The sequence below is a fragment of the Schistocerca nitens genome, chromosome 4, assembly GCF_023898315.1.
Source record: "Schistocerca nitens isolate TAMUIC-IGC-003100 chromosome 4, iqSchNite1.1, whole genome shotgun sequence".
Taxonomy (NCBI): domain Eukaryota; kingdom Metazoa; phylum Arthropoda; class Insecta; order Orthoptera; family Acrididae; genus Schistocerca; species Schistocerca nitens.
In genome coordinates, this window is record NC_064617.1 from 860,937,935 (window position 1) to 860,964,752 (window position 26,818).

Below are 26,818 nucleotides of genomic sequence, written 5' to 3' on the forward strand. Positions count from 1 at the left end.
CTGGATGCACAGGTAGCAACAGATTTATGTGAAGAACTTTATGGCAAAAATCATATTGTTTTCATGGATAATTTGTTCACATCAGAGTCTTCTAACAAAATTATTTCACTATCTGAGTCTGATGGAAGGTCCTCGAAAAGCAGTTTTCGTATTTCATCATCACTAAGATACCTCCAAACCACACTGAATTAAAGCGGTATCCCAGTTGCGCGGTGGTTAGCAGCGCTAACCTAAAGTAACAAAAATATGAAATAAGTAAACTTGTTTTGCGTAACTGTTGCACTGGAGGTCATTAGCATGAACTAAATTTACATATGAAAATACTTACTTGGAAATGAAAGTAGTATATATGGGCCAAATTTGTTCTTCAAAATGTACACCAACTAAACGGCACAAAACTGCTGCAAGGCAACAAACGAATTGTGCTGTACCAACAATAGGAAAGCAAAATGCGTGATCTCCAATGCCATGCCATCTAGGGAGAACTCCCTCAACTAACAGTGTGGCTCGCAGTGACAATTGCTGCCCCATTTGGTCACCAGGTGTCGTAAAAAAGGTGGTTAACATTGATAACCACCGCCCTTGAAAGAGATAATGCCTGGTGATAGCCACTGCCCCTCAAAGAGTTAACCAACGTTGCGCCATAGTACGCCAGGAAGGTGGGATTTTTGTGTTGCAGTTCTTGTGGCCGTTGCTTGAGCCTGTGCTGATACTCGGAACAGTTGTGTTGCTGGCAGATAGCGATTTGTGGCACTTCGTCTTCACAGCGGTTGTGTTGGGATCCATTGTGTTACGCGTCCGGTTGAAGAGAATGTTCCGTGTTGTACAGTACGAGGTCTCCATTTTGGGTGAATTCCGCATCCAACTGTAATACACAGGACAATGATAGTACTCATCCACCGCATATAACAGAAATCTCGCCATAGTAAGAACATAAAACGTAAGTAATATTGCCCAAAACAAAGGTGAATCTAGTTTTTATAGCACAGCTACTCATGAATCAATGATTGCACTCGCACCATATCGATTGTCCATATTTGCCCGCCACAACGTCATCTCTGTATTGGTGCGGTCTTGGCAGGCTGCATTTAGAATGATCTTGTCCTTCAAGAGCACATCAAACAAAATCAGTTATCTGAACCTGCCTTTAATTTCGCGTAATCTATAAGTAACAAAAGGAATAATATTTAATGACAAAGCCGCTTCTATTTGTAAGCAAATTCCCTTTCGTTTGCTGACAGTCTTAAATCGTGATTTGAATGTCGCATGTTCAAATGACACTACTGGTTTCCACTGCCGAAAACATGTTTTTGGTAGCTGTGTACGCCACTGTTTTCTCTAGTTACAAGAACTTTGTGATTTTTAGCGAATTTTTGGAGGCCACTCTACGATTTTTACATTTGAATTCTAGATTAATGAAATGCTAATACTGCATCAAAGTCATGGTTCTCGGAGAAACGTGGACATGATGACGTGGTGTTTGCTTATTGGCACTGGAACGTATCTAATTGATGCTATAGTTGACGACGCTGTTAGCATGGAAGTGTAGATGCTAAATGATGGAAACGAACTGATTCTTCGGCAACGCTTAGTACCTGTATTGCACGGTGCACAATTCTCAAACTATACCGCACTACCGCAGTCAGTTAAATAACCACAGAGTTTACCTTCAAAATTCCAAAGATTCATATAATCGTGTTTACAGAGAAGTCTGGTTGTTGTCATGTGTGAAGTTGTTATAGGTTTTTCATATTGAAGCTTCTAATGATGTATATTTTTTGTTTCACGTTTTTGACAGATGTAATATCAGCATCTTCCTCGGACTCGTCATGCAGTCAATTTGAACAGAATTCTTTCTGTGATTTGACGTGAGGTTTCAAATAATGCAGGACATTCCAATATTTGTTTGTAGGCCATCATATAAACAAATATGAACTCGATAAGTATTGATATTGATGGAACGGTGTCCGATTTTAGGACATCTAAATCTGACAGTTCCTGCCTGAAAATAAATTCCGTGAACAGTGCTGGCTATCTATATAATTGCTGCTTGCTACTGATCACTGTAATTGTTTTAAGCATAATTCTATTTGAATTCAAAGAATATGTTAGAGCATTGCTAATGTGGGTTGAGTCACAAGATCAAGTTGTTATATACTTAATTTTTACTGTGCTGTTCGTTCTAGTTTCCTTCCCATTCACTTGGGGGTACACAGTTCTTGTTTTCGCTACAGGTTACGTTTTCGGAATAATTAGAGGGCTAGTAACAGTTTTATTCGCAGCAAACATTGGTGTAGTTGTCGCACATTTTGCAGTTAGACTTGTACACTATAAATTTCCATTAACAAAGCTTATCCAGAATGACAAAATTCAAGCTGTGCTCTCTGTGATATCGGGATCTAAAGCATTTAGAGTTGCAGCCTTTTCTCGCTTGACCCCAGTGCCTTTCGGAGTACAGAATTTAATATTTGCAGTGAGTGTACACTTTAAGCCACTTATTCAAATTAGATTAGGGTGTTTATAGAAATGTTATCTGAAGCTTTACTTAATTTTATTTCTGTAGGTCAGCAATATTAATACGAGAATATATTTCATAGCATCTTTTATTGGTATGATACCAGCGCAAGTCATAAATGTGTATCTGGGAAGCTCATTGAGATCAATGGAGGAAGTTTTGTCCCACAAATCAACAGCCACCACAGCTATCATTGTGTTTTTTCAAGTATGTATGAATTTTAATCAGTACTTACCATGTAATGCAAAGTAAAATATATTGTAGAGTGCTCTTTAGAGTTCAGAATTTGCTTTTTGCCACTGCTGTTGCGACGGTTCAATAACATTGTTCTCACTTTTGTTAAAATTGGGTAAGATGACTCTGAGGACAAATTGTAGCTCTCTTGGCTCTTGTACGATATTTGTGGAAGTAAATAAATTATGCATGACTTGTCAGAAATAGCGAACCACAATCTCAAAATTATTGTGACTTGTATAGTTATTGATATCAGTTATGATCGGAGATTAATCGCCTCTACTATGCACACCATGATCACAATACAGTTATTGAGGAGCTCTTCCTATTTAAAGTGACTGTTCAATCATTGAAAAACAGTCTGCATCAAAGTTGTAGAATGTGATGTGATCTGGTTCACTTTGATGCCTGCTATTGCAATGATCCACTGGATTAAAGCCCGTGTCACATTTATAGTGTGATCTGAGATTACAGTATCTGAATTTGGCACAAAGTTGTTGGTTCATTGAACTCACGTAAGTGTAAAAAAGATATTCACACAAAATATGTTGCATTCTGTAAAATACTGAACTGGAAACCTGTTAAAAAAATCAGTTTCTAGTAACAAAATTTATTCATTGGGTATTTGTAAACTAGTAGTAGGACAGCTGATGAATTGTAAGGGGAGATAATACATATCAAATCAGCAAAAGGGGGACGGGGTGTTAACTTCTTAGCCTCAGATGTTTTTGAATTTAACATATGTTACAATTTAGGATGAAGATAGAAGTACGTACTTGTTTGTTTTGTGTAAAAGTATTCCTGGTCCAAGATACAAGCTGCAGAGGATGATGTTGCAAGTACCTTTTCGAACCCGCAATTTTTGGGAAAAACTTTAAAACTGTGTAAGCCGATTACTGGAACAGTTCCAGGAGTTTTCTTTGTTTTCTCTCAAAACTAACAGTCCCAAAAATTACCATATTAGACAAGTTTCTACTACCACAATATCGCTTACCGGTCTCATGAAAACAAAACCTTGTTTTATTTGGCATAGAATTTTATTTGATTCTAAAACATGCAAGAAAGCTCCAAAAACTTACAGATTCCAAAACATATAACTTCCATAGACTCTGCTTAGACCTTTAATGAGCTATTTGCTGAACTAAAAATGCGTTGTTTTGCATCAGTATTCTCTTTTGATATTTAGTGATGCCATCCAGTTAAAGTGCACTTACAATGTTCACAACTTTTCCGCTACTTGCTGATGTTGGCAGTTTGTTTCAGTTGGTCATAGGCAATTGGGCAATGGTGTACCAGGGTCAACGAAGGTGTCCGATCCCACCTGTCATCTTTGACCCGTGACGTAAGGGTGTCATGGTGTGTGATGTCATGATGGTGCAGAGTTTAGTTTATGAATGTGTTGTGTTTGTAGATGTTGTCTTGTTGCGATTGGTGGTGCCCTCTGGTGGTGTGTGTATGGTCCGTGTGTTATGTGGTGTATTCGGTTCATTTGGGTGTCGGTGCTTGAAGTGTGCATTTATCGGTCGTGACTGTTATAGAAGAATGGAAATTATTTTCAATGAGTTAAGAATTAAGTTTCCATTGTTGTTATGCAAGAATCTAAGAGTACAGTTTAAATTTTATGAAATATTCTGTTGTATATGTCAACATTTTACACAATATATTCCATTATATTCTATGTGATTCCATATATTCCACATCATTCATGACTCTTATCTAAAACTTATTTTCTCATTAGTTCCTCCATGTTTTATACTCACTAAATGTCTTCACTTGCCATCAGTCATTGCACAAACAGTTATCAATTACAACACAAAAGCCACTGACACTGTAAATGCACTTACCATGCCTTAGCAACTGAGGCAGTCACAGTTTTTAAAAAATTACAAACTGGAAGTGAACACTGATGGTAGTGTTGCTGTCTTGCAACTGGAAACCTATATCCAGCAGCCAGTCCATGTGGCAGCATAAAATTAACAATGATTTCATTTCATAACTGATGTCTGTAATTGCTGCAGTCAACTAGTCAGTCATCCACACAGGTCACAATATCCCTCTTTGTGAATCTTAATATTCTTTTTCGTTTTCTAAACTCTGGGCTGAACAAAATGAAATTTCTTCTTTCTTGCTGTTTAAAGTTAGTGCAATATAAGTTTGCCCATCACTTTGTGTCCAGGAATGGGTCTTCTCCATTCCTTTCACAGGGGCTTTTTGGATGGACCATTCTTCTCTTTTCTTCTGGTGGAATTCTTCAGTTTCCACTTCGCAAACAGCATGAGGGCTATAGATGAGTGTGATTTCACCACTCTTGAAAAATCATCAGTATTCTGAATTTCAACTGTACTTGTGCAGGGAAGATTATGTTTTGTAGCATGGTGCTTCAGTAGGCCACCTACGCCATAGCAAGGCCTCTTCCCCTCCCAGTAGCAGTTGATGCCCACTCCATTGGCACAAGCAGTTTAGTCTTCAGACAGTTGGTAATGATTTTTGAAGTGACTAGGGCCAACGTCAGAAGTATTGGTGATCTTTTCTGCCTGTGATTGCACTTATGAATTTTGCACATTGTCAACAATGTATGTGTTGAATGATGTCCTGCATCATCACTTATACTGCAGCTCTTATAGTATTGTTCTTCATATCACTTTTGTAAAATTGGAACTTGCTCATTACTCCAACGATATCCTTGTACTTCTTGTGGCAGGATCACAGACAATTTCTCAGCAAAATCGCAGTGAAGTTCTAACTGTTGTTCTTCAACCTGTACATGTCCCTTCACTTGAGCAATGTATTGTTGCACTTTTTTAAAATGTCGGTGTGTTACTGCTTTCACTGCCCATTTCATAAGTTCATCATTGAAAATGTTAGTGGCAATAGTTCTGATGGTTAGTGTATTTTCCTCCCATGTAGCATATATGTAACTTCTAAAAAGTCTTCTGGTACATTTTTCAGACGAAGTGCCTGTAAAGAGAGTTATCCCTTTCCAGGGCAATCACTTCATTGATGAAGCAAACATATTTCTTGCTTTGCATTACAAATTACTAATGACTTCACACATCTTGCCAAGGTGCCATATATCATGTATTCAAGTAATTTCTTCGAATTCACTGCACAAAGCTCAAAATTTTCACAATACACACATAAACAGACATCTTTAGGTGGATGTGGAACCACCTACTTTGGCTGTAATGCATAAAATTTTGCTCTTCCAATGTGTAATGTTGTATATTCCTTCCTGTATAAGGCAAAAGTTTCTTAAATACAGCGAGTCATGTATGTTTTCACTTTCACAACATTTTCTCCTTCAACAGTTATTGGTTCTTTTTTTGTTGGCATTCTGCCGAGAACAGTCCCACTTATCTTCCAGATAAAATTACTGTGCTGTTTGAACGTATGCTTCTTTTACAGAATGATGATAATAGGGATCTGGTATCCAAACCAACCTTTTACAAATCTCATTTCTTGTTTTGTCCACCACGTATTTTGATGCTGATGGAATGTGATGAAAACAATTTTCTTTTAAAAAGACTTTGGGGATAATAGAACTTGTACTGTTTCATTGTAGGATGCACACAATTCAACAGCTGAATTGATGTTTGAAAAACTTCCTAGCAATTGTGCAAACTTCCTTTGGTTCAGTTTCTTCTCAAGATGGGATTTCTACTTTGAAGAGTATGATTAGTTTAGTTTTGGTGTACTCCCTCACAGCTTCAGTTACTTCTCTGCGTAGAGCATATGACTTGACCACACTAACCACAGTTTCATAACAGTGCTCCCACATACCTCTTCAGGTGTCTCACTCAGGGAATGTAATTCTTCCTCTGTGGATGCAGTGGATGCTGCATCTGCACTATGATCTCACCTTGTTCAGTTGCTGCCATTGTTGGTATTCTGTCATAGCATTCAGAATGCATAAAGTCATCACAAAAAACATCTTGACTTTGAAACAGAGTCTTGAAATGAGGACGCTTATTCCCAGCCTGTAGAGTGTCTGTGGTTGGTTGGCTTTTTTTCACTCTTTTATTCAAATAGTCAGCACATTTAACTCTCCTTTGGCCCCCAGTCAGAAGACATTTCAGACACAGTGCTTTCCACAAAACACATTACAACTCGATTAGTCAGCAGAATCCTCACAAAGGCATACAGTCTTATTTGGATCTTCTCAGGTTTTGGTTGGTTGGTTGGTTTGGATAGTAAGACGACTAAACTCCTAGGTTATCAGTCTCGTCTCATATTTTCTACAATGCTCTCCAATATAGAAATTAGTTTTGAACAAGTGCAGTACAGAAACCAGAATTAAACAACTGCAACAGATCATTTGGCAAGAAAAAACTGCAGCAAAGAAGTTAGAAATAAACAGCAACAACAAAGAAATTAGTAATAAACAACTACATTAAAGGAATTAGCCATGGAACATTTCTTATAAAACCTCTTTTCAGGGAGTGTAGTGCTAATCAAATGTTAAAAATAAAAATTAAAAAAAAAATTGGAGATAGGCATTTTTTTGGGAGAGGCGTCGTAATGTGGACTGGACAGATGTCCAGTGGGCAGGACATTCATAATTGCGCATTTGCCCAAAGCAGTTTTAAGTGCCCAAAATCTGAGCATCTATTTTAAAAACCACTTTCTGAAGTTTTTACTGCTAAAATTTATGATTTAACAGTTAAAATAAGGCATGTGACGATACTTCCGCAATTGAAAGTTAGTAAATGTTTGCACTTAAAACTACATACATCATTAATTGCCTTTATTGCTTAAGAACGAAAAGAAAGAATAAAGAAGCACATTTTCTTACTTGCATTCCAACTTGCTGTCCCAAGGAAGGACACTTGGTGCAGTCAGCTGCTTTATCATTTCTTCTGTCCATTTTTCTTTTTACCGCTTCTGCTGTTCATTTGTCTCACACACACACACACACACACGTGTTGCAAACTTCTTAGTCCATGTCAAATTCCTGAATATTATTGAAGAATGATTGTTGATAGCAAAATTATTACTGAACATATTAAACTGCTGGCATGTGTTTCCTGATAATAAAGGTATTCTTAAACATTAAACTGTTTTCAGTGAAAAACCAAAAAATAAATGAATAAATTGCCTTATAGTCAGATGTAGTGACATTAGAGCCAGACTATAGTTTTCTGATCTGCTCCTTTCCTTATCTACTCTTGTATGACTGTAGTATTGGAGGGCAGCGTGGAGGGTAAAAATCGTAGGGGGAGACCAAGAGATGAATACACTAAGCAGATTCAGAAGGATGTAGGTTGCAGTAGGTACTGGGAGATGAAGAAGCTTGCACAGGATAGAGTAGCATGGAGAGCTGCATCAAACCAGTCTCAGGACTGAAGACCACAACAACAACAACAACAACAACATGACTGCACTGCTGTGAAGATAAAATGAGAACAGTAACAAAAAATATTTAATAACATAAAATCGATGCCCAAGGCACTGCATTGCCTCTGGCAAAGAACAAGTTCCCTCACAGTGTTCCACTTGGGTGCGTAGCTCACCTATTAAACTTGTGCTCAGAAATTTTAGTCTATCAAACAATCAAAACTTTCAATGCAAATTCAGTAGAGGTTGTCAAAACAAAAAATACAGCCACATTTTACAAGCAGTGTTTGATGAAATATCAGATGAAAAAATCTCAAAGAAATGATTTCACTGAAATTTCTACGAGTCTTGAAAGTTTGGAATCAAATAAAGTTGTCTTACAAACCTTAGTTGTAAAGGAAAAGGCGCAGTCATACTTGCAGCCTGAAATAAAAGAAGAGTTGTGGATGATGATGTTCTCTGGGTGAGAGTTGAGAAAAAGAACTCATGAATGAAATCATTTATTGATTACAGCTATAGAGTTAAATGAGCCTCAAGTTCTCAAAATATTCACAAACTTCAATATGTTGGTAGAAGTTCTCATTGGGAAACTACCGTTCTTTACACTGCAATCTGCAGAAGAAAGGTCAATCTTATCTAAATTCCAAGCCAGGAAGAAATTCATTGTTCCTTGTATTAATCTTGCAACTAATCTTCTTGATCCAGCAGTACAAGATAGTAACCTGAAGCCTATCGAAATGTTGTTGTTGTTTTTGTTGTGGTCTTCAGTTCTGAGACTGGTTTGATGCAGCTCTTCATGCTACTCTATCCTGTGCAAGCTTCTTCATCTCCCAGTACCTACTGCAGCCTACATCCTTCTGAATCTGCTTAGTGTATTCATCTCTTGGTCTTCCTCTACAATTTTTACCCTCCACACTGCCCTCCAGTACTAAATTGGTGATCCCTTGATGCCTCAGAACACGTCCTATCAACCGATCCCTTCTTCTAGTCATATTGTGCCACAAACTCCTCTTCTCCCCAATTCTATTCAATACCTCTTCATTAGTTATGTGATCTACCCATCTAGTCTTCAGCATTCTTCTGTAGCACCACATTTCGATAGCTTCTATTCTCTTCTTGCCTAAACTATTTATCGTCCATGTTTCACTTCCATACGTGGCTACACTCCATACAAATACTTTCAGAAACACTTCCTGACACTTAAATCAATACTCGATGTTAACAAATGTCTCTTCTTCAGAAACGCTTTCCTTGCCATTGCCAATCTACATTTTATATCCTCTCTACTTCGACCATCATCAGTTATTTTGCTCCCCAAATAGCAAAACTCCTTTACTACTTTAAGTGTCTCATTTCCTAATCTAATTCCCTCAGCATCACCCGATTTAATTCGACTACATTCCATTATCCTCATTTTACATTTGTTGATGTTCATCTTACACCCTCCTTTCAAGACACTGTCCATTCCATTCAACTGCTCTTCCAAGTCTTTTGCTGTCTCTGACAGAATTACAATGTCATCGGCGAACCTCAAAGTTTTTATTTCTTCTCCATGGATTTTAATACCTACTTCGAACTTTTCTTTTGTTTCCTTTACTACTTGCTCAATATATTGATTGAATAGCATCGGGGAGAGGCTACAACCCTGTCTCACTCCCTTGCCCAACCACTGCTTCTGTTTCATGTCCCTCAACTCTTATAACTGCCATCTGCTTTCTGTACAAATTGTAAATAGCCTTTCGCTCCCTGTATTTTACCCCTGCCACCTTCAGAATTTGAAAGAGAGTATTCCAGTCAACATTGTCAAAAGCTTTCTCTAAGTCTAGAAATGCTAGAAACGTAGGTTTGCCTTTCCTTAATCTTTCTTCTAAGATAAGTCATAGGGTCAGTATTGCCTCACATGTTCCATCATTTATACGGAATCCAAACTGGTCTTCCCCGAGGTTGGCTTCTACCAGTTTTTCCATTCGTCTGTAAAGAATTCATGTTAGTTTTTTGCAGCTGTGACATATTAAACTGATAGTTCGGTAATTTTCACATCTGTCAACACCTGCTCTCTTTGGGATTGGAATTATTATATTCTTCTTGAAGTCTGAGCGAATGTCGCCTGTCTCGTACATCTTGCTCACCAGTTGGTAGAGTTTTGTCAGGACTGGCTCTCCCAAGGCTGTCAGTAGTTCTAATGGAATGTTGTCTACTCCCGGGGTCTTGTTTCGACTTAGGTCTTTCAGTGCTCTGTCAAACTCTTCACGCAGTATCATATCTCCCATTTCATCTTCATCTAACTCCTCTTCCATTTCCATAATATTGTCCTCAAGAACATCGCCCCTGTATAGACCTCTATATACTCCTTCCACCTTTCTGCTTTCCCTTCTTTGCTTAGAACTGGGTTTCCATCTGAGCTCTTGATATTCATACAAGTGGTTCTCTTTTCTCCAAAGGTCTCTTTAATTTTCCTGTAGGCACTCTCGTGAGATAAGCCTCTACATCCTTACATTTGTCCTCTAGCCATCCCTGCTGTTCCAAAATATCTTTTTAATTTTTTTATATGTGTTGCTTAGCAATTAGTCTTTAAAATGCATAAATGCGCAGGCATTTATGACTTTTGGGCATTTGCCCCAACTTATAAATGCCCAGGCATTTTATATCACTAGGGAGGGGGATTCTTAAATTTAAAAAAAATAAACACCATAAAGCTACAGCAAAAGCCCTTTTGACACATATTTCCAAACTGAGGATGTCATTGTAATCCTAAAGTTATTGACTTTCAAATAAAAAAAAATCAATAAAATACCTGGGACTGTTTCAGAGGTGCCATCTTCCGTGGACTATATTTTGGACCAGAATTATTCTTTCTTTCTTTCCTTTTTTATTTTTTTAAATACAAAACAAAAAACTGGTTTCTTTCTTTGTCCTGAATTTTAACTTATATTAAGTTGAATAATACCTGAAACTATGAAGGTAATAATATTTCTTAGTCTTCTTTAATTGATGTGGACTATGCCAGGGTCATTCAAATGAAAACAAGACATGGGAAAAAGTAAGTAAACTCATGTTGAACAATCGAATTTCTGCCAGTTATTCATGTCTTTCGTGCACAATATTTCAACTGTGTGATTCACAGTCTTCTCCAGATGCTAGACAGCACCTGAAGAAGACTGCAAGTCATGCAGTTGAAATATTGTGCAAGAAAGATGCAAATAACTGGCAGAAACCAGACTGTGCAACATGAAAAAACACCTTGCCAGGAAAACCTGAAGAATTACAGCAAGTAAACTATTTGTTACTTCAAAAGTAGTCACCATAACAATTAATATATTTACCACACTGTGAAACAAGACGGTCACCACCTTCATGGAAAAATGTTGGCAGTTGCCTGCAGAACCATGATTGTACCCAGGTAAGCATCTCTTTGTCTCAAGCAAGTCGACGACCAAGAATGTCTTTCTCCACAGCTAAAAAAATAAGGAAAAATCATGGGAAGATATCGGGACTATGGAGGATGTGTAAAAGCTTCCCAGCAAAACTCCTGCAGTGTAGTTGAGACAATATTGGTAACGTGGTTTTCATTGGAGATGGGGACGGGGAAATGCTTATACATTCTCGATCTCACCCTCTGCAATTTCAATATTTTGGTGGCCTGGAGAAAGACATTTGTGGCTGTTGATTTGTTTCAGGCAAAGAGGTGCTTGCATGGGTACAATCACTGTTCCATAGCCAAATACAAACTTTTTCCACTGACCATCTTACCTGTCAGTAGAATAAATGTATTCACAGTTATGGTGATTACTTTTGAAATAATAAACGGTTTACTTAATTCTTTTCATCTGTCTCACTTTCACCTGATTGCCCCTCATACACACGTAAATTTCAGTAATGTATGGAAAGTGGAAATTGATCAATCAAAGATAGGAATGGTTTCGGGGAAAAGTTATTCAGAGGAACTATGTATGCAAAGAAATGAACAGAAGTCATGTCCCCAGTTGAAAGCAGACATAAATCCAAAGGTTCATTTGACTGTTGCAACACTTTACTTGGTAGGCCTATCATGCTAATTGAAGTAGTATAGTGTGACTTTCATCCAACCCGAAAAGATGCCAGCCATTTTAATAGAGAGGTCTCTGATTTAATATGGATTCTGAACCATGGTGGAATTAGAGGTTTTTTGCATACAAAAATTATCACCAGAGGCAAAATTCACTTTAACTGGCAAAATATAGGATCAGCAGGAAATCCCAATTCTTGGTATGATCTCTATATCATAAGTTCCAATAGCACACTGCTCAACCAATGATTACATCAGGAAAAAGCTGTACTTCCATTTGGACATCTGTAGCCTGTTTTATGTATTGGTTACTGGCAACATTAGCCTTGGTTGTGGAGGTGGTGGCAGCAGCAGCAGCGGCAATGGCAGTGGCGACACCGGTGGCAGTGGTATTCTGTCCAAAAATCGGTTTCACACAGCTCTCCAACCTAGTCTGTCCTTAATAAGCCTTTTCACCTTGCATATTTGCTGCAACCTATAACATTTTTTTCCCTTTTCTTCCCCTCCCCCTCCTCAATTTGAATCAGTGGGCTTACCTCTTCATTAGCCATTCCATTTATCCATTTAAATTTCAGCATCCTTCTTTAGGACCACATTTCATAAGCTTTTATTATCTTCTCGTATACACTGCCTTGTCCATGTATAATTTCCATATAAGTTGACACTATGGACTAAGTTAGTTTCATATTCCATGAACCATTTGCCTGATAAATTGTGATGATGCGGGTTGAGTCATTTCACATTCACACCCCAAATTAATTTGTGATTAATTATACAGATGTGAGTTTTTTTCCTACCCCTCACCCTTCGCACTTTACAATAATAGAAATTCTTGTACAGAATAGAAGGGGTTGTCAAGGAGAAACTTTTTTCAGTTTGTTTTCGAGTTTTACTTTGTTGTCTGTTAGGTAGAAAAAATTAAAAAAAAAAGATTACCCACTTTTCAAACCACACTTAAAAATAAAAACAAATTTGGCTCATCATATGATGGTATAAACTTTAAAGAGCTACGCCTCTTAAAAATTTGCAGGGAGTAGTACTTATTTGTAGTAATTCACAGGGAATTACAGTTAGCCTGTTACACACTTAAAATTGTGGTACATCACAAACACTGACAGCAGTGAGAATTCCTCCAAATGGAATTGGGTAACTAGAGCCATTTTAATTTTTGCGGACTGCCACAACTCATGCTTGTGTCATAAATCAGTTTTTCCATATCACATGAATGTCATCCGAAGTATTTTTTTCTTTCTATGAAATGTAGTGTTTTCATTCAAGAAAGTTACCTTTTGGCGTGATGGCTGGATACTGCCATCTATCTTGCAAACGAAGTGACATAGAAATGAAGAACCTAAAGTACAAAACAGAAACTTTATTAAACTGTCATAAGCATATAAGTACTGTTGTTAATGATTAATCAGATGACCTGAGTCATCATCACTCGATTCCTTGTTGTTACTGTCTTTATGGAGAGCATCATTCACTGTGCCATTAAGGGCTTATAAACACACCGTTTTTTAAATGCATGATGGACACTTTTATTTGGGACACATTTCCAAGATTGGTCATTCAACCCACTCACTTGAGATAAGTGTGCATGCTTAATGTGTCCTGTAAGCATTAATTACCTGTCTTCTTTTGCTTGCGATTGCATGTACATATTTTTAAGTTTGTCTCTAAATGTTTTATTTAAACAAACATCGAATGACTGTAGAATTGACATCATCCCTCCTGGAACTACAGCCAAGTGCATTCTGCCCTCTACCAATTTTCTCTTTAGAGCTGGAATAGTATGCCCTGTGTATGTGTCTAGTACAAGCACATTGGCAAACTTAGCAAGGCACCAGAAACGACATTCCCATAGAAGGTTAATCTACACTCCTGGAAATTGAAATAAGAACACCGTGAATTCATTGTCCCAGGAAGGGGAAAATTTATTGACACATTCCTGGGGTCAGATACATCACATGATCACACTGACAGAACCACAGGCACATAGACACAGGCAACAGAGCATGCACAATGTCGGCACTAGTACAGTGTATATCCACCTTTCGCAGCAATGCAGGCTGCTATTCTCCCATGGAGACGATCGCAGAGATGCTGGATGTAGTACTGTGGAACGGCTTGCCATGTCATTTCCACCTGGCGCCTCAGTTGGACCAGCGTTCGTGCCGGACGTGCAGACCGCGTGAGACGACGCTTCATCCAGTCCCAAACATGCTCAATGGGGGACAGATCCGGAGATCTTGCTGGCCAGGGTAGTTGACTTACACCTTCTAGAGCACGTTGGGTGGCACGGGATACATGCGGACGTGCATTGTCCTGTTGGAACAGCAAGTTCCCTTGCCGGTCTAGGAATGGTAGAACGATGGGTTCGATGACGGTTTGGATGTACCGTGCACTATTCAGTGTCCCCTCGACGATCACCAGTGGTGTACGGCCAGTGTAGGAGATCGCTCCCCACACCATGATGCCGGGTGTTGGCCCTGTGTGCCTCGGTCGTATGCAGTCCTGATTGTGGCGCTCACCTGCACGGCGCCAAACACGCATACGACCATCATTGGCACCAAGGCAGAAGTGACTCTCATCGCTGAAGACGACACGTCTCCATTCGTCCCTCCATTCACGCCTGTCGCGACACCACTGGAGGCGGGCTGCACGATGTTGGGGCGTGAGCGGAAGACAGCATAACGGTGTGCGGGACCGTAGCCCAGCTTCATGGAGACGGTTGCGAATGGTCCTCGCCGATACCCCAGGAGCAACAGTGTCCCTAATTTGCTGGGAAGTGGCGGTGCGGTCCCCTACGGCACTGCGTAGGATCCCACGGTCTTGGCGTGCATCCGTGCGTCGCTGCGGTCCGGTCCCAGGTCGACGGGCACGTGCACCTTCCGCCGACCACTGGCGACAACATCGATGTACTGTGGAGACCTCACGCCCCACGTGTTGAGCAATTCGGCGGTACGTCCACCCGGCCTCCCGCATGCCCACTATACGCCCTCGCTCAAAGTCCGTCAACTGCACATACGGTTCACGTCCACGCTGTCGCGGCATGCTACCAGTGTTAAAGACTGCGATGGAGCTCCGTATGCCACGGCAAACTGGCTGACACTGACGGCGGCGGTGCACAAATGCTGCGCAGCTAGCGCCATTCGACGGCCAACACCGCGGTTCCTGGTGTGTCCGCTGTGCCGTGCGTGTGATCATTGCTTGTACAGCCCTCTCGCAGTGTCCGGAGCAAGTATGGTGGGTCTGACACACCGGTGTCAATGTGTTCTTTTTTCCATTTCCAGGAGTGTATTCTAATACAACGTCCTCTGTGAACCAGCCACTTTTGCTAGCAAGTAACCAATAATGTTTTTTGTAAATACCTAGGACTTAAGTAACATATTGCTTTTAAAAACAGTGAGCGGTGGCAGTTTATGGCCATCCACTGCACGAGCAAGCATGACAGACATGCACTGCTTTTCACCACTCGCAGACAATATCTTGACATCGCTGTTCCCTTTTGCTTCTACCATGTAATTTGTTGTCATATTAAAATACACCAGAGTTTGGTCCGCATTTCCATCTGAGTATGAAGATATTATTTTCAGTGCACTGTTAAATTATGAAGTATTAAAATTCAACGAGTTTTTCCTTGTAGTTTTCTGTCAGCTTCTGTGCAATTGAGATGCACCTACAAAGAGAAAATCTCTAATATTTCATGAAATGGGCACCCCAATTGCAGCTTCCTTTGAAATTTGTGGTTTTCCGCTGTTTAGCAACTTCATGTGCTTTAACTTGGATAATTTCTGCTCCCATGGGTAAGCACTTCTGTCACTGTTCCCTAACAAAATCATTCAGCACAACTTCTAACATACAGTAGCAGCCGTGTTTTGGTCCATAAACTGTTTTTCTATTGCTGGAACAAGTTAAAAGGTGTTCGTTTTTCTGTCCCCATCATTTCACATTACTCTCATTGATTCTATGTTTTCTCAGTGAGAGAAATCACTTCTTTTTTCGACTTCACAGTATAACGAATACACTTCATCATGGCAGACTAAAACCTGGCACTTTACAGAGGTACTAAATTAAACTGAAGTAAATGTTGAAATCCAAATGTACCGTCTGCAGACATTTATTTATTTTTTATTTATTTATTTATTTATTGTTCCGTGGGACCAAATTAAGGAGAAGTCTCCATGGTCATGGAACAAGTCAATACATGAAATTATAACACGATATTAGAAACAGATAAAATGAAACATAAAAAACATATTCTGGTGACAAGTAAGTTTAAATAAAGAAAATCAACAATGTAACACTGGAATTTGCTTAATTTTTTAGATCTTCCAGGAGCTCCTCGGCAGAATAGAAGGAGTGAGCCATGAGGAAACTCTTCAGTTTAGACTTAAAAGAGTTTGGGCTACTGCTAAGATTTTTGAGTTCTTGTGGTAGCTTATTGAAAATGGATGCAGCAGAATACTGCACTCCTTTCTGCACAAGAGTCAAAGAAGTGCATTCCACATGCAGATTCGATTTCTGCCTTGTATTAACTGGGTGAAAGCTGCTAACTCTTGGGAATAGGCTAATATTGCAAACAACAAACAACATTAAAGAAAATATATACTGTGAGGGCAATGTCAGAATTCCCAGACTATTGAATAGGGGTCAACAAGACGTTCTCGAGCTTACACCACATATAGCTCGAACAGCCCGTTTTTGAGCCAAAAATACCCTTTTTGAATCAGAAGAATTACCCCAAAAAATAATACCATACGACATAAGCGTATGAAAATATGCGAAGTAGACTACTTTTCGTGTTGAAGTGTCACTTATTTCAGATACTGTTCTAATGGTAAATAAAGCGGCATTTAGTTTCTGAACAAGATCCTGGACATGGGCTTTCCACAACAGCTTACTATCTATCCGAACGCCTAGGAACTTGAACTGTTCCGTCTCGCTTATAATATGCCCATTCTGTCGGATCAAAATATCGGTTCTTGTCGAATTGTGAGTTGGAAACTGTAGAAACTGAGTCTTACTGTGATTTAACATCAAATTATTTTCCACAAGCCATGAACTTATTTCATGAACTACATTATTTGATACTGTTTCAATATTACACACAAGATCCTTCACTACCAAGCTGGTGTCATAAGCAAACAGAAATATTTTTGAATCTCCTGTAATACTAGAAGGCATAACATTTATATAAATAAGAACCAGCAGTGGCCCCAGCACCGACCCTTGGGGAACGCCCCACTTAACAGTGCCCCATTGGGACTGAACATCACTACCACTCTCAATATTGCGGAGAATTACCTTCTGCTTTCTGTTCTTAAAGTAAGAGGCAAACCAATTGTAAGCTACTCCCCTTACTCCATAATGGTCCAACTTCTGCAGTAATATTTTGTGGTCAACACAGTCAAAAGCCTTCGTTAAATCAAAGAAAACTCCTATCGTTCACAACCTTTTATTTAATCCGTCCAAAACCTCACAGAGAAAAGAAAATATAGCATTTTCAGTTGTTAAACCATTTCTAAAACCAAACTGAACATTTGACAGCAAATTATGTGAATTTAAATGCACCAGTAACCTTGTATAACAACCTTCTCGATAACTTTAGCAAACACCGATGGCATAGAAATAGGTCTATAATTGTCAATATTATCCCTGTCTCCCTTTTTATAAAGTGGCTTCACTACCGAGTACTTTAATCGGTCAGGAAACCGACCACTCCTAAAGGAAAAGTTACAGATATGGCTAAGTACTGGCCTAACATACAATGAACAATACTTCAGTATTCTGCTAGATACTCCGTCATATCCATGAGAGTTCTTGATCTTTAGTGATTTAATTATTAACTCAATCTCCCTCTTGTCAGTATCATGGAGGAGCATTTCAGGTAACAGTCTCGGAACACTTTTTTCTAAGAGCGCTTTATATTCCCTGTTGGGACTAGGTTTCTATTTAGTTCACCTGCTATATTCAGAAAGTGATTATTAAATGCTGTACATATATGCGACTTATCAGTAACACGGACATTCCCACTATGCACTGATTCTATATCCTCGACCTGTCTCTGCAGACCAGCCACTTCCTTTACGACTGACCATATGGTTTTAATTTTATCCTGAGACTTAGCTATTCTGTCTGCATACCACATACTTTTTGCCTTCCTAATAACATTTTTAAGCACCTTACAATACTGTTTGTAATGGGCTGCTGCATTTAGATTCTGACTGTGTCTAACATATTGACATAATTGCCACTTTGTTCTACAAGATATTGTTATCCCTCTAGTCAGCCACCCAGGCTGCCTGTTTGTGCTAGTATCCTGTTTTGAACGTTCTAACGGAAAGCAACTTTCAAAGAGCACGAGAAAAGTCTTGAGAAAAGCATTATATTTATTGTCTACTGTATCAGCGCTATAAACATCTTGCCACTCTTGTTCCTTGATAAGGTTTACAAAGGTCTCAAAAATCTTTTAGAGTTAAAATTTGTGCATCATGATCTGAAAGGCCATTCACCTTTTTGCTAACAGAATGCCCTTCTAGTAATGAGGAATGAACAAAAATGTTGTCTATGGTTGTTCTACTGTTCCCTTGCACTCTCGTTGGAAAGCATACGGTTTGCATAAGATTATATGAATTAAGGAGGTCTACCAGCATCCTCTTCCTTGCACAATCACTTATACAATTAATATTGAAGTCACCACATATAACTAACTTTTTGTATTTCCTATAAAGTGAACCAAGAACCTCCTCTAGCTTTAGCAAAAATGTTGTGAAATCAGAGTCTGGGGATCTATAAATAACAACAGTTAGAAGTTTAGCTCCATTAAATTTAACCACACCTGCACAACATTCAAACACCTTTTCAGTGCAGTACTTTGAAACATCAATTGACTCAAATGGGATTCCATTTTTCACATACATGGCTACTCCCCCACACCGCAAAGAGCTCCTCGAAAAGCTGCCAGCCAACCTGTATCCTGGTAAAGGAAGCCTCTGAATTATCTCCTTATTTAAGAAGTGTTCAGATACACCAATAATTTCAGAGTCAACATCTATAAGCAATTCACTAACTTTACCTCTAATACCTTGTATATTTTGATGAAATATACTAATTCCCTCGTTACTCGGATACCTAAGCTTTGTCAAATGTGGTTCCTTTGTTAGAGAGACTTCCCTTAAGCAGGAATACCTATCAGCTGACTTCAATCTAAAAAAGGTGCAGCTCTAACACCCACTACTGCAGGAATTTTCCCATGAGTGATCTCACCAACCCCACCTATGCTGTCACCTATAAGCCTTCCCTTCCCATACCCGTTGAGGTGCAGGCCATGTCTAGTGAAACCCGTCCTGCTGATAGACTCCACCGACACCACTGAAATGTGACCCATGCTTTCTGTCATCAGCGCACCCCAAGTCTCATGTTATTACGCCTGACGGCTGTATTAAGATGAGGCCGATCGTGATGCTGAAACAGTTCCACGAAATGCACATTCGTGTTGCCAGTGTGAGTGGCTATCTTTTCCAGGTCACCATCTATGTCATACTCCCCATCCCTATCAATACTATTACCAGCCCCACTCACAATCACTACCTGATCCTCTTTAGTAAAATCCCTACATAACCCCCCTATGTTAATAGTCACCTGAGCCAATCCTGCATTAGGCTTCACAATGCTGGTGACCTGGTACTCACTCCCCAGCACTTCCTGCAACTGCTGGCCTACACCTCTGCCATGAGAACTACCTAACAGCAGAACCTTCTTCTTCCTCTTTGACTTAACAACTGTTCTAGCCACTGTAACTAGTGAGGTCTGCTGCATACTTCCTACATCTACAGCTACTAAAGATTCCTCTCCACTAGACTCTGACAGTTGGTCATATCTATTGTAAACACCAATAGTAAAACTATCTGAAAATCTTCGTCTCCTAGCAGATCTCTTGCCAACAGCCAGCTCCCATTCCCCAACCCCCTTCTCCCTCCTCATCCTATCTAGCTCCTCCTGTGCGTTTTTCAACTGCACCTGAAGTGCACAGATCTTACGCTCCTGCTCCTCTATCAACTTACTCTTGCTACATAACCTACAGTTCCAAGAGAGGATCTCACCAGAATGCCCACTGGCTTCCCCACTGCATTCCCCCCAGTTGAAATACCTTGAACAAGTCTCACACCGCAATCCACTACTCACGAACCTACAGCAGAGCCCACACTTCTCAGTCATGGTAAAATTTTACTTTTTTTAAGTTCCGCTACTACAATAAGAAGATGTTAAAACCTGACTACAATAATCACAAACTTACTCTACAAGGGAAGTAACTACTATTATTAACAGTATTAATAAACAACAAATGTGAATATAACAAAAGACTAATACAGAAAGAGAATCAAACGTCTAATGACACAGTAACGAAGCTGAAAACAGTTCCCGAAAGGTTCTTCTGAAATTATTTCACCAGAAAACACAAAAACACACATTGTAGCGAGCACTGCTCTCATTGGCCTTGGGGTCAGTGGGAGAAACGCAAATGAAGTTGGAGGGGTGGGGGGTGGGGGGGGTAGGATTGGGTTGGTTGGTGTGCTGGAAGAGTTTCACCCATTGCGTGAAGCACAAATGACATATTGTTCATATTGTTCATCTGCTATAGTAGTTATCTCTCACGGAAGTAACAGTGTTTCATAAAAGCTCATGTTCAACACCTTATCTGTGCTCATGAATATGAAATTAAATTAAAGCAGTGAAACTACTACTTATTGTTACATCACAAATATTGGCAGCATTTAGAAATGGCTCAATGTACATCAGCGTGTGCCGACAGCTTCCGAATGCAGCTGGAGCTGTCGAAATGCAAGACTCTTACCATACTAATCACCTTCTGCAGGTTCTTAAAAATGTTCATTTTGATGGTGTGTATGTGAAGAGATTTACTTTTATTGCTATGGATATTTGCAAACTGCTGAATCCAAAGGTGAGCAGTATTAAATATGAATTTCCTTCATGATAAAAAAATTAACATTCAGTACTTAAATAACAACACAACATGGTCTGTGGCAAAAAACTACTTACAGTGATTTCTAGCAGCATTTTTTGGTAGTACCTTAAGCTGCTTCCCTTAATGAAGCCACAGGCACATTTTTGGACCATGAGAATCAGAAAAAAAGATCGGCTTAGGTAAATACGGTACTCTTGTTCGACATTTGTAGATTTTCATCGTACCTTTTATTTATGTATTAATCTAGGGATTATCTCACAATGATATACTATTTATTATCGTAATACAGTGAAAATAAATAGCTCAGAAAACACACACACACACACACACACAGAGAGAGAGAGAGAGAGAGAGAGAGAGAGAGAGAGAGAGAGAAACCCTGCTTACATTTGCCTGAAATGATTTAGCAAAAACCATAGAAAATGTAAATCAAGATGGCTGGATAGAAAAAATTTTATCATCTTTAATATGAGGTTAGTGTCCTAACAACCGCACTGCCTCACTTGGTTGCCCCTATTTTATGATATTCATTGATTCACACAAAATTTTCTCCAGATACTTGTGTTATAAAACATACATTTGCTCTTCTTTGCAGGATGCACTAAGAGCACTCGCTGGTGATATGTTGCCACGAACATGTTGCTATGCTCCTTTCGCTAACTCCATAACTTCAGGCCACTCAGAACCGACACCAGTCCCATAAACATGCAGCTATGCCCCGTTCAAATCTTCTATCCTCCTTTCCGTTCACATAAAAAACTGAATCAGCAACCCTCCTTGATGAGTGAGATGTTTAGCTCAGGAGACTGACAAGACATTGTTAACATGCACTGTAGTTCTCACATCATGATTTTCTTGCAAAATTGTTGTATTGTGATCATTTATTGTAATATGACAGAGTCTGTAGTTGTTTGTTGTTGTGGTCTTCAGTCCAAAGACTGGTTTGATGTAGCTCTCCATGCTACTGTATCCTATGTGAGCCTCTTCATCCCCGGATAACTACTGCAACCTACATCCTTCTGAACCTGCTTATTACTGTATTCATCTTTTGGTCTCCCTCTATGATTTTTATCCTTCACACTTGCCTTCAGTAATAGGTAACCTGTAGTTATCCCCTTCCATTGTTAACCACTACTCAGGAGTTCTCAAAGTAATCCTTAAATGTGTAGTATGCATTAGTTATGAAGAATGTTTCAGCTGCCTTTTGAAACAGATTCATTTTAGTGACCTGTTTCATAGCTTTGGGCAGTGTATTATGCAGTCTTATTCCCTGATAGAAAATTGTTTGGAGTTTTGTGTTTGTTTTTCCCAGGTAAATGTAAGTCCAGACTGGCTCTTGTTCCATGATTATACATAGGAACAGTAGAGAAATGGTTTCCCTTGTAGGCACGGCAGATTGGTAGAGGTACTCACTTGGTGTATTAAGGATGCTCATTTTTGTAAAATAGTTCTTTACAATGAGTCCGACTACTACTTCTAGTTATTATTCTTATGGACCTTTTGTGTGTTTCATGCTTTTGATTCCCAGAAAACAATCTCATGCTAAGAATTGGTTAAAAGCTAGGTATTGGCAACGTAACCTAGGCCTACTGATCAGTCTATCACCACCACCATGATTTCGGTGACAATACCACACTTTAACCGAGAATTTCGTATATGTAAGAGTAGTATGTCACCACAAGACACTGGCTGTTAACAAACTGATAATAGTATAACATGCTGATGACAGTCATGTTGCCAGTATCTTTACCTCCTGAGGGTTAGGGGGTAAGAATAGGCCTGCGGTATTCCTGCTCGTCGTAAGAGGCGACTAAAAGGAGTCTCGAACGTTTTGGCCCTTATGTGATGGTCCCCTCTTGGGTTTGACCACCATATTTCAAAATTATTCCGAAGAGCGAGCCAATTGGGGAAGGGTGCCTTACTTGGCATTGTGTCCATCGTGCATTGAGACCTTAGCCAGCTTATTCGTCGTTGCATTGCTGTCCAGCTTGCTCTCCATCTCTTGAACGGAGATACATTCCTGGGTGCGATTTCCTCCAGGCCCTCTGCAGTGTCGCTTTCTGCGCTGATGACGACCATGGACCACTTGCCACCTAATATCCAGCACGGTAGCCAGTCCGTTGTGGTGGGGCCGCCATGTACCCTGTTGGTTGTAGCCTCCTGACAACACAGGGATTGCTCTACTGATGCCTGCGCCGTTAACTCTCCATGTATGCCGGGAGTATATGCCTATCTCCCTGGGGCATCAGGACTCCTGGAAATGGCCATCCTGCCAGGTGGCCCTTGCTGTGGCTGGGTGGCGCCCGTGGGGAGGGCCCTTGGTCGGAGTCGGTGGCATCAGGGTGGATGACACGCAATGAAGCATGGCGCATCTTCTCTTGCTAGTGGCCAACCACCAGCAATCTCTAAGCATTCAAGGGCTCACTTTAATGCAAACATGTATGACCCCAAATCATTCCCCTCCCTGGCCACACCATGGGAGGAACGAAAGGATATGAATGACAGCGAGACGTATTCGCCCCAGTATCTAGTCTGTATGAAAGCTGATGTGGAATCCTTTGTGTCCATGAAGTCTCAGTTCTTCATAGAGCATTTAGAGGACAAGTTTGGGGAGGTGGAGGGCTTGTCAAAAATGCGGTCCAGGTCAGTCTTGATAAAAACAGCATCCTCTGCCCAGTCACGGGCATTACTCACCTGTAAGAAACTGGAGGATGATTCTGCTGCTATCACGCCCCATAAAAGCTTTCATATGGTCCAGGGCATTATTTTCCACAGGGACCTTCTTTTGCAGTCCGATGACGAGCTGTGCACCAACTTAGAATGACGAGGTGTCCATTTCATCCGGCGCGTCCACCTGGGTCCGAGGGATAATCAGGTTGCCAATGGTGCCTTCATCTTGGCCTTCAAGGGTGACACATTACCCGAGAAGGTGAAGGTGATGGTGATGGTCTACTGCTTTGATGTCAAGCCATATATCCCTCTCCCGATGCAGTGCTTCAAGTGTTGGAAGTTCGGCCATATGTCTTCCCGCTGTGCTTCCAGCCTCATATGTCGCAATTGTGGTCGTCCATCCCATCCCGATACTCCATATGCCCCACCTCCCATCTGTGTCAACTACAGAAGGAATGGAAAATAATGGAATACAAGACCCTGTAGTGACTGACCTACACTGAGGCTAAACGGAAATTTGAACGGCTTCATCCCGTGCGCACAACGTCATCTTATGCCGCCACTGTCACTCCTGTTACAGCTCCATCCATTGCACCACATACAGTCAGCTCTCAGAGCCAAACGACCACATCTGCCAGTTGATGGTGGGGGGCACTTCCCTCCCTGTTGCTCCCACACCACTACTTCGGGAGCAGCACCCTCCCCCAACCATCGGGGACACCAGTCCCCACTTCTAAGCTGGAGAAGAGTAAGTCTTCTTTGGCTTCTTTCGCTAGGAAGGGATCCCTTGGATCACTTCCTTCCCAGGTTCCTACCAGTGGCAAACCAGACAACCGCCAGGGGCTGAAGAAGCCCCAGGTAGCTAGTCGTAGGGCTTCGCAGTCCTCTTCAGTCCCGGAGACTGAATCAAAGAAGCCCTCCCAGCAAGGGCAACCAAAGGAACAGCGTGAGAAATCGAAATCAAAGAGCCCTAAGACCAAGGAAATTGTGGTGGCACCCACTCCACTGCTACCTACAAGCTCTGCATCTGAGGATCGGTGGAGATTCTGGTGTCTGCTGAGGACCTAGATCTCGCCGCTCCCTCAGACACTATGGATGTCACTCCCGTCGGTACTCACTCCATGGCAGCAGGTGACCCAGCAGCGTAATCTGCCTCCTCAGTCCCTTCACGCCTTTCTTAGCCATGGACAGTGTCATCCTCCAGTGGAACTGCAGCGGTTTTTTCCACCATCTTGCTGAGCTCCGACAGCTTCTCAGCCTTCACCCTTTCCTCTGCATTGCTCTTCAGGAAACATGGTTTCCGGCAGTGTAAACCCCCGCCTTCCGTAGCTATCGGGGTTATTATAAGAACCAGGCAGCTTATGAGAGGGTATCTGGTGGCGTCTGCATCTATGTCCTTCACTCTCTTTACAGCGAGTCTGTCCTTCAACACCTTTAGAGGCTGTCGTTGTTCAGGTGTGACGCCTCAGCCTGTTACTTTCTGCTGTCTCTCTCTTCCATCAGATGGTGATGTCCCGCAGCATGTCCTGGCTGCACTGATTAGCCCAATTGCCGCCATCTTTTCTTTTGTTGGGCAACTTCAATGCCCATAACCCTGTGGGGTGGATCAGTGGCAACAGGCCGAGGCAGCATCATTGAGCAAGTATTGGCACAGCTCGACCTTTCTCTGTTAAATACTTGTGTCTTCTCACATTTCAATGTGGCGCATGGCACGTACTCAGCCATCGAGCTTTTGATCTGCAGCCCTAGCCTATTTCCATCTGTCCAGTGGAGTGTGCATGACGACTTATGCAGTAGTGACCACTTTCTGATCTTTCTGTCACTGCCACAGTGTCACTCTTCTGGGCGCCCCTGCATATGGGCTACGAATAAGGCTGAATGGGACTTGTTCACCTCCATTGCCACTATTGAGCCTCTTTCCAATGACTCCATTGATGCGGTGGTTCACTCGGTCACCACCGGCATCATTACTGCTGCAGAATCTGCCATTCCCTGTTCTTCTGGGTCCACTCGGCAGTGGACTGTGCCGTGGTGGTCGCCCAAGATCACTGAGGCAATTAAAGATCACAGGTGGGCACTCCAGCATCACAAGCGACATCCCTCATTGCCACACCTCATCGCTTTTAAACAACTCCGTGCGTGAGCCCGCCACCTCATTCGCCAATGCAAGCAGGAGTGCTGGGAAAGGTATGTCTCAGCCATTGGCCTCTGTACCTCTCCATCGCAGGTTTGGGCGAAGATAAGGCAACTCTATGGTTACCGGACCCCTGTCAGCATACCTGCGCTTTCACTGAATGGAGCAGTCTGTACTGACTCCGACACAATTGCAAACCGCTTGGCGGAGTATTTTGCTCAGAGTTCCACTTCTGCAAATTACCCACTGGCCTTCCACTCCCTGAAAGAGTGGTTTAAATGTTGGAGCCTTTCATTTCACACGTGCCACCCTGAATCATACAATGCTTCGTTCAGTGAGTGGGAATTCCAAAGTGCCCTAGCTGCTTGCCCTGATATGGCTCCCAGGCCAGATTGCATCCACTGTCAGATGCTTAAACGCCTCTCGGTGGACTGCCAGTGACTCCTCCTAGACCTTTTCAACCGTATCTGGGTTGAGCATGAGTTCCCGTTGCAATGACGGGAAAACATCATAATCCCCGTGTTGAAACCTGGCAAGAACTCCCTTGATTGACCTGCCATTCATCCTCATGGCTACAAGACCCACACACTTCCATTTCATTTTTGTTACAGTCATAATCACATTTTCCATTCCAATCTCTTCCCTGATACATTTGTTTGTTTACCTCTCTCACCTAGTAATTTTCAACACACATCTCACCATTACACACTGCAAACTTTAGTTTCTTAGTGGTGCTTGGCCTAAAGTCCAACTGCCATAACTCACAGTAATTGCAGACTTTCCATTTCAGGCATATTGGGAACTTTTTTCAGAAACTTATTCATTTTTTTCTGAAAGTTCTCCAAACAATTTGTACTCTTCTGTTACTTGTTTTCCTTGTCTATACAATCATTGTCC

General features: G+C 41.0%; 1 protein-coding gene across 4 annotated transcripts in view; it reads left to right on the forward strand.

Moving 5' to 3' along the window:
* The first annotated feature begins 1,161 nt into the window (after nucleotides 1-1,161).
* Nucleotides 1,162-26,818, forward strand: part of LOC126253316 (transmembrane protein 64) — a 44,190-nt gene continuing 18,533 nt past the window's right edge. For 2 of the 4 annotated variants that reach the window (XM_049954565.1, XM_049954566.1), the window contains exons 1-2: nucleotides 1,162-2,473; nucleotides 2,564-2,722. In XM_049954565.1, the coding sequence (XP_049810522.1) occupies nucleotides 1,931-2,473; nucleotides 2,564-2,722 (702 nt within the window). In that variant the 5' untranslated portion in view covers nucleotides 1,162-1,930. The remainder of the gene's footprint in view (nucleotides 2,474-2,563; nucleotides 2,723-26,818) is intronic. The other 2 variants (XM_049954567.1, XM_049954564.1) reach the window with 2 other exon arrangements.